Source organism: Marmota monax, unplaced genomic scaffold, assembly GCF_021218885.2.
Source record: "Marmota monax isolate L192 unplaced genomic scaffold, Marmota_monax_Labrador192_F-V1.1 WCK01_AAM20220418_F8-fsc00181, whole genome shotgun sequence".
Taxonomy (NCBI): Eukaryota; Metazoa; Chordata; class Mammalia; order Rodentia; family Sciuridae; genus Marmota; species Marmota monax.
In genome coordinates this window covers 3,340,910-3,359,616 of record NW_026694276.1, presented here as the reverse complement: position 1 = coordinate 3,359,616, position 18,707 = coordinate 3,340,910, and the positions used below count along the sequence as shown (strand labels likewise).

Here is an 18,707-nt window from a genome sequence, read left to right as displayed (position 1 = left end):
GGGATGATCCTGTTCCTTTTAAATGGACTTTGGCGCCTTAGCCCCCATTTCCTTGACAGCACTGGTCCCACTCCTCTAGCTGGCAGGGGAGAGGGTGGATGTGTGTGCGTGTGAGAGGGGAAACGTTAGGTATGTCTCTCCCTACAAGTTCATGATTCTGGCAAACCCTAGTGTTTGAAGTTCAGAGTCCTTCACCCACCCCCTTCAGCAGAGGCACCTCCCAGGCAGGCGCTTCAGCGCGGACCGTGTAAAGGCGCCTCGGGACCCGGCGCGGTTGGGGAAGGATGGTTGGGGAGTGGGGGTGTCTGAGTTCTCGTAGTAGATCCCTCCGCGCGGAGCTCGTGCCGGCGCTTCTTCCTGCGGGAAACCCCTGGGTGCCCAAGGCGGCGGGGCTGAGGCTGCGGCGACAGGGGGCGGGGCTTTGCGGTGGGAGGAGGCGGCCGAGGCGGAAGGACACACGAGGCTGCTTCGCTGCACACCCGAGAAAGTTTCAGCCAAACTTCGGGCGGCGGCTGAGGCGGCGGCCAGGGAGCGGCGGACTCGCGGTGCAGGCAGTCAAGGCTTTCAAGCCTGAGCTTCGGAACGTAGTGCCGGGCGGTGAGCCGCCGCAGCAGCGGGAGGAGGGGAGAAGTAGTGGGGCTCCTGGGTTGGGACCCCCTCCCCATGTGGATCTGCCCAGGCGGCGGCGGAGGAGGAGGAGGAGGCGATCGAGAAGATGCCCGCCCTGCGCCCCGCTCTTCTGTGGGCGCTGCTGGCGCTGTGGCTGTGCCGCGCGGCCCCGGTGCGTGGTGAGTATCTGACTTGAGGGCGCTGTCCCCCGCGCTCTGGCCGCGTAGCGTTGGGTTCAATTCGGCGGGCATGCCGGCCACCTGAAGCGACCTCCGCCTCACCCCCGTCCTTTCTGAGAAGGCAGGGCCCTGCGGCCGGCGCGGAGAGAGGCCACTTGGTTCCCGAAAGTTTGGACATCGTGGGTCCCTGCTCATGGCGGGCCCCTCCCCCGCGCTCCCCACCGCCTCCCTCTCGGCTTTGCCACTGGCCGCACACACGCCTCCTCTGCCTGAGCGAGGCCGCGCAGCGAGGCTCAGAAACTGCCTCTTCCGAGCACTGGAGTTGGACAGTTTTGCTCTTTTGGTTCCGCGTTTCCTGGGGTCAGGGGAGAGCCTAGAGCTGACTGCTCCAGGCGAACCATCGCCGGCCTCAGGCCGCGGATGGGCAGAGCGAAGGAATGCCAGATTCTGGCGAGCCGCGAGCGGGGCAGGGCCTTCAAGCCCCAGGGCTTGTCCCTTCACTGCCGGACTTCGTTTTGCCAAAGGGAAGCACGCAGTCTGGGGTGTGTGGGTTTGTTTGGGATGAGGACAGGGTTTTGTGGCGCGCCTGAGTTTTGACACTCTGACCGGATTGGCGGTCTGGATGAGTTGGGTGTGTTGATGAGTCGGGCGTGTAGCTCTGTCTTTGAAAGGTGGAGGCAGGAGCAGCAGAGAAACTGGTGTGGCTGCATGCTGAACCACATGATTTAAAAATTTCAACTGCTGTTATTCTTTCCGAGGAGCGAAGTTCTGCTGCTGTTTCAGACTGTGTCCAGGAATGTGGTGTGACGATCATCAACTCCTCCAACCTGGCAGAGGCATTTGCTGCTCTTTTGGCACGGTTGGGGGTGGGGTGGGGTGGGGCGGGGCAAGCGAGGAAAAGTGGATACGTTGATTCAAAGTGATTTGGTAGAAAAAGCCTGTTTATGGTTGGATATTCCCAACAGTCTAACAGGGTTGGAGCAAGGAAAGAATCGTATTTTACCCATCCCACCCACTCTTTAAATTCTGAATTTCTTTAGATTTTTTTTTTTTTTTTTAGTGGAAAGAGTTTGGATTTGAGGGGCTCTGCTTTGTAATTCTGGATTCAAAACTGCTATATTAACTCACCATCAGAACAGGAATGAAATTATCCAGCTAATAGGATTAATTAAAAGGATGTATATTAAACTCATGGCTCTTAATAGGTGTTCAGAAAGTCCTTTCAGGACAGGAGCTGAATTTATTCTTTCAGAACTCTGTGCTTCTAGTGGGGTGGTGGTGTCTTGTGCATGTTTGTTGAATTGAAAGGGCCCCTTCTTTTCCTGAGCCTAATCTGAAGGAAGATTTTACTTTTACCAAAAAACTAGTGCTTGAACTATGTCTCTTTTCAAAGAAAAGGAGATGAACTTCAGAAAAATATGGTCTTTGTTCATTGTTAACAAGCTGCCAACATGCCAATCACAGATGTTCAAAAGAGAACAAGGTTATTTATCACCTGAAAACAGTACTGGGTTGTTCAGCACCAAACAGATACTTCTTGGAAAGTTCAAATTTCATACACTGTTAGGTCCCTAAGAATTTCAGAAGTGGATCTGGAGGCTATGTGATGATGAAGCAAAACTGTTGTTTCTGATATATGTAATAAAAATGATGTAATGTTATTTTTACCTTTCCTTTTTCTTTGAGTGGAAGGTTTAGTATAAGTGTAGATTTAGGATAAAGAGGCATATAATCAATGGAATATTCTGAGGGTTCCAGTCCTAGGCCTCCCATTAACTTATTTTGTTTAGTAAATAATGTAGTCTTCATGATCTATAGTCTCTACACCTATGAAATGGGACTAAAGACATAACCTTTAGAGGTTGTAGGAAATAATCAATACAACTGTAAGGTTATTACAAACAAGTATTAAGTGATAAGACTGATGAATTACTCTGCCATATAGGGCTTCTTTCATTCTAGGACCCTAGTGCACGGAACTATATCCCCTTTTATACTTCTGATCTGGTGAGGTACTGCTATAACTACTTAGCTTATAGAGGGTCAACTTGAGTATTACTCAAGTTGGCTCAAAGGGTAGGATTTAGTCATTTTGGTTTTTAGACAGGTGTTCTTTAGGTGCTAAACTACTATAATAGAAGAGATTAAAAACCTTGTTTCTTAGTACAAATCTTAAATCTCACAGTCTAACAGTGAAGGCTTCTTGAATCCTATTATGATTGTGTTTTGTCAAGGTACCAATTAATTATAACACACCCTTCCAAACTTTTGAGTGTTCCTGTGTTTGGCTTATGGCCAGTTGTTAATTTAAACATCACCAAGTTCCTAAAGCAAGGAGCTGTCAGCCCATCTGTCTGATTGTCTAAACACAAATCTAGGACCACCCTTTGTTCCTTGTTTTATTTTGTTTTGCAGTGGGAAGTGACTCCCTGGTTTTGCTGCTTGCTAGATAATTTCTCAGCTGAATTCTATTGCTTTTAAAAACATTTCAGGGGCTGGGGTTGTGGCTTAGTGGCAGAGCACTTGCCTAGCATGAATGAGGCACTGGGTTCAATCCTCAGCACCACATAAAAATAAAATAAAAGTTATTATGTCCACCTACAACTAAAACAAATATTTAAAAAAACCCCAACATTACAAAGAGCAATTGTTTTTTTCATGTAGAGATGAAATTTACCCTAAAACTATTTCTCTTTGTCTTTCTATATTATTTATCCTCTTTTTTGAGGTGTGAATCTGTTGGGAAGAGAGTGGTTATTTGTAGTGTCTCTTCTTTTCCTTATGTTTTAATTTTTTAAAAAGTTGATACGTGTTGACAAATCTCCACTCCCTTCCCACTCTACTGCCTTTTTTTGGTAGGCTTCTCTTGGCCTAAAGGAACAACTTTTGGTTCACCTGGATTGTAGTTGCTGACTTCAGGATGTTTAAAGAATGTCTAAATTCAGTGGGATATGCTTGGATGCTTCAGAGCAGTCTTACAATACATTTTAAAAATATCACACCCACAGAAATTCTATTTTGCCCACAAAATTTGCATTGATCTAGTTCCCATTCTCTGATGCCATTCCTAGTGATCCTCCTCCCTGACCCTTCCATTGTGCTTGAACAAAGCTTTGTGTCCTGGCAGCATCAGAATCAGCTGGAGTGATTCTTGAACTCAATGCTCAGGAATTCCCATACAGTATGTATAATAATCTCCATGTTTTTTAAGGTTTATAAGATGAGTTTGACACAGGAACCTGGTTGAAACTCATTGATCAACTCCACCTTTTCTGCCTTCAGGTGGTGTATGGGATCTTTATAAATTTAATAATTCCCACAATGAACCTAATCTTAGCCAGCCAATCTAGTGTTTAACCCTTCTGACTCCCGAATTCAGAAATTGCTAACATAAGAGCTATAGAATATAATGTAATTACTTCTTGTTCATCTGGGTGCAAAGTATCTCCATTGTTTCTGTAGACGTTTTCTTATATTTGAATGATATTATAAATTCTCCTTCCTCCTTCTTTGTTGTCTCTTTTTCCTTGAGGATCATTTACATATTTAATTTTTGGAGCCTTTATCTTTTTGTCCCAAATGGTTTTAGAGTAAAAAATTCCAACATGGTTTGAATGAGATTTTATTTCGTTATCTTTATGTTGTGTTAATGGTTCATATTTAAGTGTTTCATTTCCTTTCAGATATCTGGATATCTGGATGTCTCAACTTGGCCCATTCATTTTCCTTCCATCCTTTCCTGATTCTTCTTTTGTCTTCTACCCTTTCTCTGCAAATGATTTGAAACCAAAAGGTTTTCTGCTCTATGTGTAGCATTTTGGAAGGCTCACGGAACTAGGAGCCAGAGAAGACTTTTCCATTGGTCTATTGTTAATTGGTTTGGTAACTTTGTAGGAGAGGTACTGTTTTGCTCCTTCATTTTCTCATATACTTTGTCCGTATTCACAGAGCCATTATGGAGTGTAGAGTAGAATTCCTTTCTTCTAGTCCACAGGTCCTGGGTCTTTCCGACTCTCCATACTGCATGCGTTTTGTGTACAAATGGGTTTACATACACAAAAATACCTAATACATCTTCAAGTGCTTTTTTTTGGTGGGGGGGCGGTACTGGGGATTGAACTCTGGGGCACTTAACCACTGAGTCACATCCCCAGCTCTATTTTGTATTTTATTTAGAGACAGAGTCTCACTGAGTTGCTTAGTGCCTCACTTTTGCTGAGACTGGCTTTGAACTCGTGAGCCTCCCAAGCCTCTGGGATTACAGCATGTGCTTGGCTTCAAGTACTTATTTTAATGTGTGCTGGAGGAAAAGAATTGTGTCTTTTATGTGTTTCTTCTAATACTCATATCCCTATTCCTCTACCTGGCATGGTGCCTTGGCAACTAATAGGCACTCAGTAAGTAAATATTTGTTCAGTTGAACAATTATTTTTAGTCATTTTCTTATTTTGGACTACCGTGGTACTCTGGGACAAATTTTAAGTAGCATTTGCAAGAGTCACTGCTTACTTTATACTTAGGGAAGAGCCAAATTTCCCCCTTCCCCATGTGTTTTATTTAAACTTGCCATTTTGAGTGTGTGTGTGAGTGTGTTTTCTTTCTCTCTTTTTTTCTATCACTTCTGATATTTTAAAGGTCACTTTGACTTTGGAATCTTAACTTCAAAGGCACTGGCATCCGCCCCCTGCCTCTCTCTGTCTCTCTACTGCTTCCTGTATTACTACTATAGGTCAGCAATTTTCTATTATTTTGTTCAGAATTGTCATGCCATATTGTAATTTTGTCATCTTGAGGACCAGTCATTTTCTAAAGTAGTATTTTTTACACATTACAGCTAATGTTTTAATGACATTTTGATTTTTTTTTCATCTTAAGTTGGTTATTACAAACTTCTACTAGACTAGGAGGATATGTACATATTTCCTGAACACCACTGGAGGGAGGACCTCTAAAGGTGAGACATGATAAATAAATATTTGTGAGAACCACATGATATGTGAGTTTTCTCTGGAACAAGATTTTGTTCCTTAAGGGCAGGGACTCTACTACACATATCCCTTCTCTGTCCTACAGAAGAGGAGAACTTGTCTGGCACACACCTAACATGCAGAGTCACCTGAGCAGCAGGTGATGGTTGAGCCCCTGTGGCTCCCGCTTTGCCACTTTGGGGCACACTTGAGATAGATGGTGAGTCAGTGTCTTATCCCTCTTGCTTCCTCTTTTGAAGACAGCATCAGTTGAAATTTGACCCTACCTAGACTTTTGTGCCATCCCTTTTTGTTACTTAGCAGTGACTGCAATTTTCATATTTGTAAGCTTATGTGTTGACAGGAGCTTCACAATTCATCTAGTCCTTCTGTCAACTCCATGCTTGGTGAGATTCTCTCATAACATCCTGGACAAGTGGTAGCATACCTTCTCTCTGTTTGACCACCTCTGGTGAAAGTCTGCTCCCTATCTCCTGAGGCAGTTTAGTCAATCTTTGACCAGCTATAATTCTTAGATCTTATATTCAGCTGTATTCTGCCTCTTTATGATTTGCACCCATTGGCATTGTCTCAGGAACTTTTCTCAGGGTCTTGAGCACTGACTTGGTACAGGGATCCAAAGGGGGTGGTTATATATCCTTTGCTGAACAGACACCCACCTGTCAGTAAAAGGAATGAAACCCAATGAGGAACATGAAGTTGATCTTTTCTGAGATGGCTGCTTACATGTTGCATACCTTCTACCCAGGTGGGCCCTGGTGGGGGAAAAAAAAATTTGTCTAGCAATGTTTCACTGACCCCTCTTTTGATCATAATACTGAGTGTTTGGAGATTCTGACTCAGTGGGTCTGGAGTGGTATTTGGGAATTTGTGTGTTCAAGAAATAGCCAAATTGATTCTAATGTTACGGAAAATTGGAATCAAGACAGTGAATCTGGAAAATCAAGGTTTTGTTTTGCATTGTACTTTTGTTTGCTTTTTTTGAGAATGCCAGAGAGGTTGCCTTGTCTGGGTCCCGTGGTCATTTTTTTCCCCTTTGACTATGCCTGTGTATTCCTGAATGTCTAATTTACTAGGGAGAAGAAAGCTCCTTTGATTCTCCCTTAAGGCAAATAAAGTTGTTTGTTTTATCTTTAAAACATAATAATCTGCTAACTCTCCCTGTCTTAGGACATGCTTGTATATGGATAACTTTGGTCGAAGACCTCTTTTCCCTCCACCAGAATGTTACTTGAGGTGTCAGAATGCATAGGGGTTCCACAGCCTGTTTGGTGTCCATTAAGGAATTCTGTCTTCAAATCTTGTGAAGGATGCCTCCTTTGAGAGTGCAGTTTTGTGAACCTGTAAATGCATACCCAGTGACAGGTACTTCTCTCAGATGGATTATTGAGAAGACATATCATCAGGTCACTCATTTCAGGCAGTCTCGATTTTGAGGTGTCTAGGTTATACCGGCAAATAGAGTGAGAAAAGGAGAATAAAGGGGGAATATAGGGGCTTGAGCAGAACTGAACAGTCTGCAAGGGGCCCAGAATTTTTTCTCTTATAAAGACGTTGAATGCCACTGTCCTCGATGGGAAGAAGGAAGTGGTTTCTGATTTGAAAGGATGTCCTCACGGGCTCTGGATGGGATAAACCATGCAGTGTTCCTTAGTAGTGGTGGAAGGCTTGCTTGCTGTCTTTTTTTCTTTCTTCTCTCCTTTTTGAGGGGGAATATTAGTTATGTGATAGAAAACACATCGTGGCCTTAAAAATAAGAGTGAAAACAAGAAATAACCTAAGAAAGTGGGTTAATAAGAGTCATGGTGAGCAAAGCAATTATTGTATTAGTTTGTTATGTAAATATGTACATTTCTTAGTATTCTCTGATAGGATCCTTAACTATTAGTTTTAAGATTTGTCGTTTTTGCAACTCTGCTGAGTTAGTGGTATGTGAGAGGGGATTGTGGTATGTTGCCACATTAATTTGTATGTGTTCCCTTGGCATCACGTGGTGCAGAGTTCAGGGTATTCTAGTCTTTAGATGTGTGGGAATCATTGACCAAGTAAGAGTTATGATTCTTCCTCCAAGAGCTGACATCATCATTGGAGACAAGATGGTTGGGCACAGAAATATTAAATATAACCAGTTATTCACTTATCTACACCCTCCTATAGTTTGGGTGACTAAGAGCTGTAGAACCTGGGGAAGTAAAGACAAATCCTGATACCATTAGCAGTCCCAGCTCACCTTCTGGACTTCTATGCTATTGCATATTTTCTGCCATTTTTCTGTTTCCCTATTGTAATTTAAAAGTATAAAAATTTAACTTGGGGAAAAGATAAGGACCCTTTTGTTGGCATGGGTATACATATAAGTTTGGCACATGTTGTGGTGTCTATTATGTCTGTTAATGGATTTCTTGTGAGAGAGAGTGAGCGAGCTATGTCCTCAGTCCTGGATGCCAGGCCTGATCTAGGACAGGTTAAAGTGAAATATCTTCTTTGAAAGATCCAGTTCTTTTTTTTTTTTTTTTTTAAATTGTACTTGTTAGTTATACAATAGAATGAATTCTGACATACATATATGGAGTATAATTTCTTATTCTTTTGGTTGTCATGATGTAGAATTACATAGGCCACATGACCATATATGCTCATAGGATAGTAATGTCCAATTCATTCTACTCTTTATTGATTCTTGATTTTACTTCTTGTGCTTTAGGAGTCTTGTTAAGGAAATTAGTTCCTAAGCCAACATGATGTAGATTTGGGCCTACTTTATCTTCTATTAGGCTCAGGGTCTCTGGTCTAAAGCCTAAGTCCTTGTGGAAGATCCTGAAGAAATTTCTCATCATAGGCAATGAGGTGCGGTGTGGGCACACCCAGAGCTGCCGCTGCAGGTGGCATTGATGAATCACACCAAGATCTCTCTCACCCTTTTGTACTTGTCTTGGCAAAACCCTGTTCTACCAGCTTCTCAAACGTGTGTATTAGTAGATGTGATTGAACAAGCTCTTGGGGGATCATTTTGCTGTCCCTTGCCCCTCTTGAACTGCAGGCCAGTGACCTTGACTCAGCTGTGCTGCCTTTGCTATTCTGGCCAGGCAATGTGGGGCCTGAGTCTCTCTTCCCATTGGATGGGGGCACCTTTCCCCAGAGGCCTGCCTGGGGCAGTTTCTGGTCTTCAAGTCAGTTCCTTCTGCAGGTTTTTGGCAGCTGTGCAGTAACTTTGGGTTCTTTGAATGTATCAGCCAAACATCATGCCAAGATGGACTCATCCTCGCAGAAAGACAGGTTGGGTCTGTGGTGTTGCAGAACCTGTTTCTGGGTTAAGAGTTGCTCTCCCACCCATTCACATGTTTATTCATATTAAGTGTGTGTGTGTGTGTGTGTTTGTGTGTGTGTTTTGTGAGGTCAGGAAAACATGATGATAATATTTTGATTGGAGTCAGATGTTGTCTCCTTAATAATGTGTTTCCATTTAACAAATAGCCTCCCCTCAAAATACTATTTTACTTGCTGAATAAAGTTTTGAATGAGGAGCTGTGGTTATATTCTAAAGTATACTGCCTTGTTTGGAGGCAGGTGCATTTTTAAATTGTGTGGTTTGTTTTTTTTGTTCATCTCTTTTTATTCTCATCTTTCCCCCGCCCCCCCCCCCCGCCCCCCCCCCCCCCCCCCCCGCCGCCTTTATGGAAGGCTTTTAAGTCTGAAACATTTTCAGTAGTCTATTTTACTGTTTTACCTGGTACATAGCAGGGAAAGATTTCTATGTTGGCATACTTATCCAACATTAAATAAGAATAATTGAATACTGCCTACTAAATAATCTATTCACTTGCATTTCTTATATGAATAGCCTCAAAGGTAGATAGTGCTAGTTGTTTACCTTCTCAAAATGGTAAGTATAATAAATAAGTTGAACAGATACTTTTGCTTAATTCTTGGTTTTCATATGCATTTGTGCAGAAAGTGTCATAACTCGTTGAAGTTTTGAGGAGACGTGTGTGTGTGTGTGTGTGTGTGTGTGTGTTTTTCTTTTTTAAATTGGGGATTGAAACCAGGGGCCCTTTACCACTGAACTACATTCCCTTCCCTTTTTATTTTTTGAGACAGGGTCTTGCTAAGTTGCTGAGGCTGGCCTCAGACTTGTAATCCTCCTGCCTTACCCTCCTGAGTAGCTGGGATTACAAGCATGTGTCATCATGCCTGGAAAAGGACATGTATATTTTGATTATTAATTAGTTTTTATATGTTTTCCTTTGCTGTGAATAAGACTTCTTTAATTGGAAGCATTAAACATATTTACTTTATTATATTATTTAAAGCACTTCCTAATTTTTATGAGGATTTTTAGGAAAAAGACCATATCCTGAGACATGCATGTCATTGCTATTATTTCAAGTAAGTGACAGTTTGACTCCTAGTGACACATATTTTCTAAGAGATTTAAAGAAAATAATTATAACTAAAACAATAATTGTAACAATTTCAGGTAGGTTTACATAGCAACAAAATTAGCCCTTGTATTTATACATAATTAACTCATATTTATACTTTGATTTTCTCTGGCACCTGTACAAGATTTTTTTTTTTTTTTTTTTTTTTTGTGTGTGTGTGTGTGTGTTTGTTGGGGGAGAGATATGGAAGTAGATACATTTAGAAGTAGTTGAGGATGTCTGGAAAATCTAGAAAAGTATTAAAAAAAGTCTATAGTCACACACCACTGTTAGTATTTTAGTATACATATTTGGTCTTTTATTCCCTATGCTTAAATTTGAAAAATTCATTGATTGATAATACATTTTTAACACATAAGGCAATTTTCTGTTCTGCTTTTTTTTGGTAATTACAACTATTTTAATATTTGAAAGCATTTTTAATAAATTTAATGCTAATGATTAGATACACTAATGATGAATTTATTGTGTTTACCCTCCTTTGGTTGCATATTTGATTTATTTCCATTCTTCTGTTTTTAGATTTTCATAAATACATATGAAAATCTATTTATAAATATAAAATATATTTATATAAATATAAATAGATTTTCATATGTGTGTGTGTGTGTGTATTTTATTGATCTTCTTCATACAGAAAGTTCCCTTTTTAAGATTTTTTTTTCCAATAAGCTAGATTTCCAAAAGACAGATTACTAAATTTACCCAAGAGAGTGAAGTTTAAAAATAAGGAATAGGGTTTTTGAGAAACAGGATTTCCTATCACTTCTAACCCAAATATCATGGTTAATATTTCAATGCATTCCTAATAGTTTTTATTTTTGGTGGCTGTTATTATAATTGGGATTTTAATGTAGATTCTTTTATCCTCTGCTTCTGTACCACTTAAAATAATATGAACATTTTTCAAATATGTAAATATTATTTAAGAGTATGATTCCAGGGCTGGGGATGTGGCTCAAGCGGTAGCGTGCTCGCCTGGCATGCGTGCGGCCCGGGTTCGATCCTCAGCACCACATACAAAGATGTTGTGTCTGCCAAGAACTAAAAAATAAATATTAAAATTCTCTCTCTCTCCCTCTCTCTCTCTCTCACTCTCTCTCAAAAAAAAAGTATGATTCCAAAGGCTGCTTACTGTTTTCTTAAGTCTAGTATACTTCATTTAAAATGAAACTCATTCTTAGTTTCCAGTATTTCTAATTGTAAATAATGCTATGGTGAATAATTTTTTGTTCATAAATCTTAGTGGAAAAATTTATTTCCTAATATAGACACCCAGAAGTGAAATTATTTTATCTAAGAATCTAAACCTTTTTGTGGCTTTTAATACACAGTGCCACATTCCTTTTTATATAGTTTGATCAAATTATACTTTTATTGGCAGAATATGAAACTGTAAATGTTCTCAGCCATTGTCAATACTAGGTTCTATTTTTAAAATTTCACCATTTGATAAGAGGTAAATGCTACTACCACATTTTAGTTTGCCTCTCAGATTACAGTAATGCTGCCTATTTTTTAAAGGTGATTTGTGGCCATTTGTATTGCCTTTTGTTTTTTGTGTATTTATTTGGCAAATTGTGTCTTTTACCCATTGAAGTGTTCATTTTTCTTTTTCTTTTTTTTTGGTACTGGGGATTGAACTAAGGGGCACTCAACCACTGAGCAATATCCCCAACCCTTTTTCTTTTTTTTGTATTTTATTTAGAGACAGGATCTTACTGAGTTGCTTAGGACTCAGTTTAAGTTGCTGAGGCTGGCTTTGAACTCAGGATCCTCCTGCCTCAGCCTCCTGAGGTGCTGGGATTATAGGTGTGCTCCAGTATGCCCGGCCATGTTCAATTTTTCTGATTTGAAAAAACTCCTTAAATATTAAAAGTATTAGTCCTTTATTTTAAATATGTCACAATATATATGACAGCAGTTAACAGTACATAATATTACATAATATTAAATTGCTATCAACTTCGATACAAAAGTTATTCATTTGATAGGCTAATCTTTTTTATTCTTTGATTTCTAGTGGACATGATAAATTTTTTTATGTATTTGTTAACTGGAACTTTCTGTAGCTATTTTAAAATTCTAATCTGACTGTATCATAAAACAATATACTGCTGGGCATGGTGGTGCATGCCTGTAATCCCAGCACCTTGCGGGGCTGAGGCAAGATGATTATGAGTTCAAAGCCAGCCTCAGCAATTTAGTGAGACTCTCTCTCTATATGGCTGGTACTATGGCTCAGTGGTTGAATGCCCCTGGGTTTAATCACAAGTACCAAAAAACACCCCCAAAACCCAATATGCTATTGATTATATATGCCTAAGAAATACATATTTATTTCAGTTCCAAATAAAAAAGATGTTGTAGGGAAGCAGCATATTCTGGAGCCAAGTTTGTGATTTCCGTGGGTTGGGGGTAATCTAATGTCCTGTCTTCCCAGACATCCATGAGCTCTGAAGTTTATAACACCCCTGAAAAGCATGACTGTACGATGTCTACCACACACTGCTAATTCTGACACTTTGACCTGATTGATAAGCCTGTACAGTGGTCTAGCCAGTCAGTTTGGTCAGTCAACAGATGACTAAGATTCCCCCTTACCCTCCCCAAATTGATTAGTTGTGGGACAGAACTGACTGAAGCAGCCTGTTGTTTTGGCACCCCAGGAACACCACCTGTTTCTCCCTCCAGCCTCCCACTGTCCCTGTGCAGTGCTGTGTGCACAGTGGGTAGGAGATCAATGTTGTTGCTAAAGAATGTTGCAATAAAGAAGAGTAGATTGCATTTTTTCCAAGCTTGTGTGTTCTTAGTGCACCCCACTGCTTTTGACATTCAGTGATCCAGCTGAAAACTGCTGTGTGTAGAAGCCCTGCAGATCAAGTGTTTGGTTCAGAGTAATTTCAGGCAATATGAATGCTGTCTTAAGTATCACTGGAATTTACTGGGCTGGTCATTTGCCAGCTATTACCATATTTAGTGTGAGGAGACCTGGGGAATGAGGACATTTCTGACCAACCAAAGAAGGAAACTTTTCTCAAGGACTGCATTTATTTGTTTTTATTAAATGAAGTAGTTAAGAGAATGCCAGTTAGACTTAGCCCGTTAGACTAGTTTGTGTCCATTGGTCCTTCTTTCTGTGATCCTTCCATATAATTAATCTGTGAATGGAGAAAGATATTAGATAGTGAAGTTCTTTCTCACCCTGAAGTCTAATACTGTTTCTGGGAGGAAGTTAGAGAATCATTATGCTCAATTGTGCACTGAAAGGCTTAACCAGCAGGTGAAGCTGCTGATTAAAAATGTAGGTTGATAAGTATTTATTTTCATTTTTCTCTTGACAGTTTCTGTTCTGTCATGGTCTGAATGTATTTTGACTCTGCCGTTATCTTCACCCTACTTTTGGGATCATCTGTCTTCCTGCTATGACTTAATATCTATCTGCCTCAGTGTTCTTCCATTTACAGATGAAGATTCTAAATACTTGGAAGGACCAGTAAATACAGTTAGCATAAAAGATATTTTATAAAGTAGCCCCCAAAATTTATATAGCAATTTATAGTTTACAGAAAGCACTCACATAATGCCTCCTTTAATTCCTTTAAAACTTTGGTGGAAACTGAACCTCAGAGGGGTAGGGGTCTTGTTTACTCCTAGATTTACACCTAGAGAGTAAGTGACGGAGCTGGGACTTAAACTTGTGACTTGAATTTTTAAAAATATGGCAGTTTTTTTCCTTTTTTAAAAAACATTGAAGTTTTACTGTGTCTATCATTCTGCTAGGGGCTTTATGTGTGTGCCTTATATCATTCACATGGTTATCCTTTGGGGTAGATAGTATTCATCTATAGTACTGATAAGGAATTTGGAGCTTGGTTTATAGTTATGATGTTGGAGTGAGTCACAGTGAGGGAAGCAGCTCAGATTCAAACCCCTGTTCAGCTCCTAGGCCTCTGTAGTTAGTCATAATTTCACTTCTCAATAACCCTATGAGAAAGGGGTAGGGAAGTGTGGAAATAGGTTTGTCACATGCTCAGGCTAATGCAGGTAGTAAGTGGCTTAGTTGAGATTTAGAGCTGGTTCTGTCCTCATAACTGTTACTTACTCTCCTACATTGCAGTTGCATACTTTAATGTTTTGAATAACTAAGAATTAATTCACCAAACTACCTTCTTTGAAGAGCCAACCTGTTAGGAATCTTTTGTATCTTCTGAATAAGAGAGAAATGAATGTATGTTAGTTGACTGCCTTCTCAGGTGATTTCTAGTCCCAGGACAAGCAAACGGAATTTAGAGGGAGAAGGAGGGGACTTGACATTAAGAATGAGTCTTTAGGCCAAAAGGGACCACAGCAATGAAAGCAGCCCTTTGGAGGACCGCTCTCCAGAGCACTGGCCTAGACTCCTGTGGGCTCTGCTTGGGGACACTACTTTTTGTGTTTAGGAAAACTTCTCTTTGAGAAGGAGTTGTCAGCTTTTGGGGATAGAAAGGTGGGGATACTTACAAGTCTGGTTCTACACTAGTAAGTGCTGTATCATTGGGTAAGTTTCTTAAGCACCCTGTGCCTTGGTTTTGTTATTCATAAAATGAGGACAATAGTAGTATATGAGTGTTGTGTTTGCTCTGAGGATTAAATAAGTTAATAGGTATTAGATCCATAGGATAGGGTCTGCAGGGTCTGGCACGCAGTATGTACTTATTGTTGTTAGTGGTGTTTTTTTTTTTTTTTTTTTCCCCAGTACTGGGATTGAACCTAAGGGCACTCTACCATTGGGATGTGTGTGTGGGGGTGGGGGAGAGGGGGGATATACACATCTATATCTGTATCTATATCTCCAGCTCTTTTTTGAGACAAGGTCTTGCTAAGTTGCTAAGGATGATGGTCTTGAACTTGTGATCTTCTTGCCTCCGCTCTCCCAGTAGCTGGGATTATAGGCGTCTACCACTGTGCTTGGCTGTTAATGGTGTTCTTTTATAATAGATAGAATGTCATCTTTGCAGCATGCAGATTGTTCACTGGTTTCCTGTGACCTTATAAAGTTCCCTTAATGGGGTATACTTCCCATTTTAAGAAATTTTTCTTTTGTGCAAATTGCATTGATAGGTGTTAAATCATTCCCCCATTTCTTATTAACCATAAATTGTGTCTAGATGTCACATTTAGTGATATTTCTGAGGTTAAACTTCAAGAACACTATTAGGTCCAATACTTTCATTCTCAAATTTCCTATGACATGGCAAAGTTTATCACATGCCATTCAGTGCCACCATGAGGAATACTACTCTAAGGCTACAAACTTGATGTTTTCATTAGCTTAAAAGCAGCCATTGAATGTTCTCTGTTAGACATTTGAAATACTACAAATACCTCATCTCTCATTACAACCTCAGAGGCTTCTGGAGATTTGGGATCTTAGGCTGAGAATCACCATCCTAATATATTGCTCTTTTAAAAATAAGGAAACAAAAGTCCACAGAAGTGGAGTGACTGGCCAAAGGGATTGGAGCCAGGTCAGGGTTGGGGTGAGAACCCATGCTCTTGATTTCTGGTCATATGGTTTTTCTTCTGTGCTCACTACTCAGATGATATATTAGTATGTTGACCCTCTGGTTTTTGAGGCCTGGAAAACAACAGTGAAGGAGTAGGAGGGGTGGGAGAGGACAAAGGTGTGGCCATATTGAAAATGTCAATGATAGTAGAGAAAACATTTGCTTGTGAGCCCCCACCTGTCCCTTTGGACTTTGTTGTAGTGTTATGACAACCCAGCAGGTCTGATGTCACTAGTGATTCAGAATTGGATTAGCCAGGACTGGTGTAGTTACTTTCTCAGAAAAGGGCTTCATATTTTAACATTTGTTTCCCATGACAGTTTGCTTATCTCAAGTTTTGGCAGCCTCGAACAAATGGTTGTCGGGGTTTTTGTTTTGTTTTGTTTTAAGACAAAATTCCAAATTTCATTTTGCTGAATTTTGTAAACTGTCTTCTACCTGCCACTCCCTTTTGCTCCCTCTATAATTATTTCTAAGATTTTGTTTTTCCATTGTGGGAGTACAGTGAAAGGTTTTCTTTTATAGTCTGAGATATTTATAATTATGTGTAAGCACAGTTTACAGAAAAGTAAGTGGTGCACAAGTTATCTCAAATACCCTTGAAACACTTAAAATATTTTCCTATAATTTAAATCTTTCTGAAAAAGCAGCTTAAGCTGCTTATGGTAAAAAAAAAAAAAAAGAGTTATACACTAAGGATACCTGAATTTGGATGTGATGTAGATAAATGTGAATGTCACTTTGGAGGAACTGAGAATGTTTGCATGAAAGCTGATCCTTGTATTAGAGTGAACCAAACAGACAAAACTCTGTATTCATGGAGCTTCTACAAGTATCAGTAGCTTCCATATACTGAGGGTTTGTTATGTGACAGATGATTGGGAGGACAGAATTTTACCTGTTTCTTTTAGTCCTTATAGTTGGTATTATGATTCCTACTTACAGAAACATTAAGGTATGATCATACAAGTCACCCTCCTAGTTAGTGGAACAGGGTAGTTAGTGGAACTCCCCTTGCCTAACTAACTACAAAGCTAACATACTTAACCATAGTAAATAATGCCATTGTCTATCTTGTAGAATCCTCTAGTTCCACAGATAATGCAGTTTTGGTTTAATGATATCTTGTGTTCTAAATTGACTTTTAGTTTACTTTTCGGAATAATAACTTTGAATGAGCACTTACATAATATGGGAATTATTTAAACTGCAAGCTCCCATCTTAAGGAATTATAGTTCCTTCTAAATCTTTTTATAACTAGGAAGAATGGATTTATGTTTGTTGTAATACAGGTAACTTTTTTAGAAATTCTTTTTCTGTTACTTCTTGATCCCCCCCACGCCCAAGAATTCTTTAGTAGATTAAGACCAGGGATGAATACATAGCGTTTTTTTTCTTTAAAGTAATTTCAGAAAGATTGAAAATAGTAGTCCAGAGTCATATTTGTGCTTGGAAATATTTTATGCCAGCCCTTTTAATTACAAATAGCTTTCTCTGGACCGTGCAGCTATAGTCTTAACTGTACCATTCTAAAAGGGATGTGAGAGACCACATAAATGATTGGAATATCTCCACATCTGAACAATGGGCTTAATCAATTACTAAAACTACCTGCTAACATATCCTGATCTTGAATTTTGGAATTAACTGTGTGTAGTGTTTCTGCACATATTCTTTACAGAACAAGAATGAGGACAGCTTTACTTTTTCTTCTTTTCTGTGAATTTTTTTTTTTTTTTTTTTTTGTAGTTGTAGATGAACAGCATGCCTTTATTTTATTTGTTTATATGTGGTGCTAAGGATCGAACCCAGTGCTGCACACTTGCCAGGCAAGTACTCTGCCACTGAGCTATAGCCCCAGCCCTGAACTTTAAAAAAATTTTTTTTTATTACTGTGTTCTTCATTACTGAAAACTGGTGGTCATCTGTACTAATATATAAGAGAAGTATGCTTGACACCAATGGAAAATCCCAGAGTGCCCCTGCTGTTTCAAAATGTAGTCTTTTTCAGCATGCTCAAACATTTGGGTCCTTTCAAATATTCCTAACTTTCTCCTTAGATTTTGGTTGTTTATCACCAGTTGAATGATGAAACAGAGACTTCCCAGAGATACTAAGGATAAAAAAGATAAATGACTATCAGTGTTTATTGAACATTTTAAAATATCTTTCAGAACAACTTTATATACCCTCCCTCATTAGGTTTTGATTTTGACTTTAACATAGATGATGAGTTTGGAATCAGATAGACTTGGCTTTGATTCTTACTAGCCAAGAATATTGGATAAACCATTAAACTTCTCTAAGTCTCAATTTCCTCATTTATATAATGGGAATAATGTTAATATCTAACTTGCAGGATTGTTTGTAAAGACTGGAAACAGCATATTTAATTGTGCTTGCATAGTTCTGGGCACAAAATAGGTACCCAAGTGTGGGGCCCTGAACTTTAAACTTCATTAGTTTCATGGTAATTCCCCCTTTGGAAGAAAGAGTCTGGGAATACTTGTCTCTGGACCTCTTTGTTTCCGTTTCTTTTAATGACTCCCTTTAAGCTCTGCTTCATTGCCAAGGCAAGATTATGGATTACCTAAAGAACAGACTAAAAGCACTATTGTCTAGTAATTTCAAGTTTGTAGATTAACCCACTATGAATTAAAAGCCTTTCTAACTCCTTTGTCTGTTCATAGTTTGCAGCCTCCTTCACCTCTCACCTCAGAAGCAGTTGATTCACAGAAAAACATTATTTAGGATTTCTAATCCTAAGGACTGCAGGACTCTTTTAATAAGGAGGAACCTAGTTGGTTGGATTATTTGTTTCCATCTTTCACCCCCCCTCCCAAGTCTTCATGGAAATCAGGTTTGAAATGTTAGAAGCAGTTGGTTTTCAGCATTGGGAAAGCTTATCTAATCAGGCATGTGAAGTGGCCTATGTTGGA

General features: G+C 39.7%; 1 protein-coding gene across 1 annotated transcript in view; it reads left to right on the top strand.

Moving 5' to 3' along the window:
- The first annotated feature begins 461 nt into the window (after positions 1-461).
- The window catches only part of Notch2 (notch receptor 2), a 153,026-nt gene continuing 134,780 nt past the window's right edge, over positions 462-18,707 (top strand). The window contains exon 1 of the mRNA XM_046467112.2: positions 462-788. Coding sequence (XP_046323068.1) covers positions 716-788 — 73 coding nt within the window. The 5' untranslated portion in view covers positions 462-715. The remainder of the gene's footprint in view (positions 789-18,707) is intronic.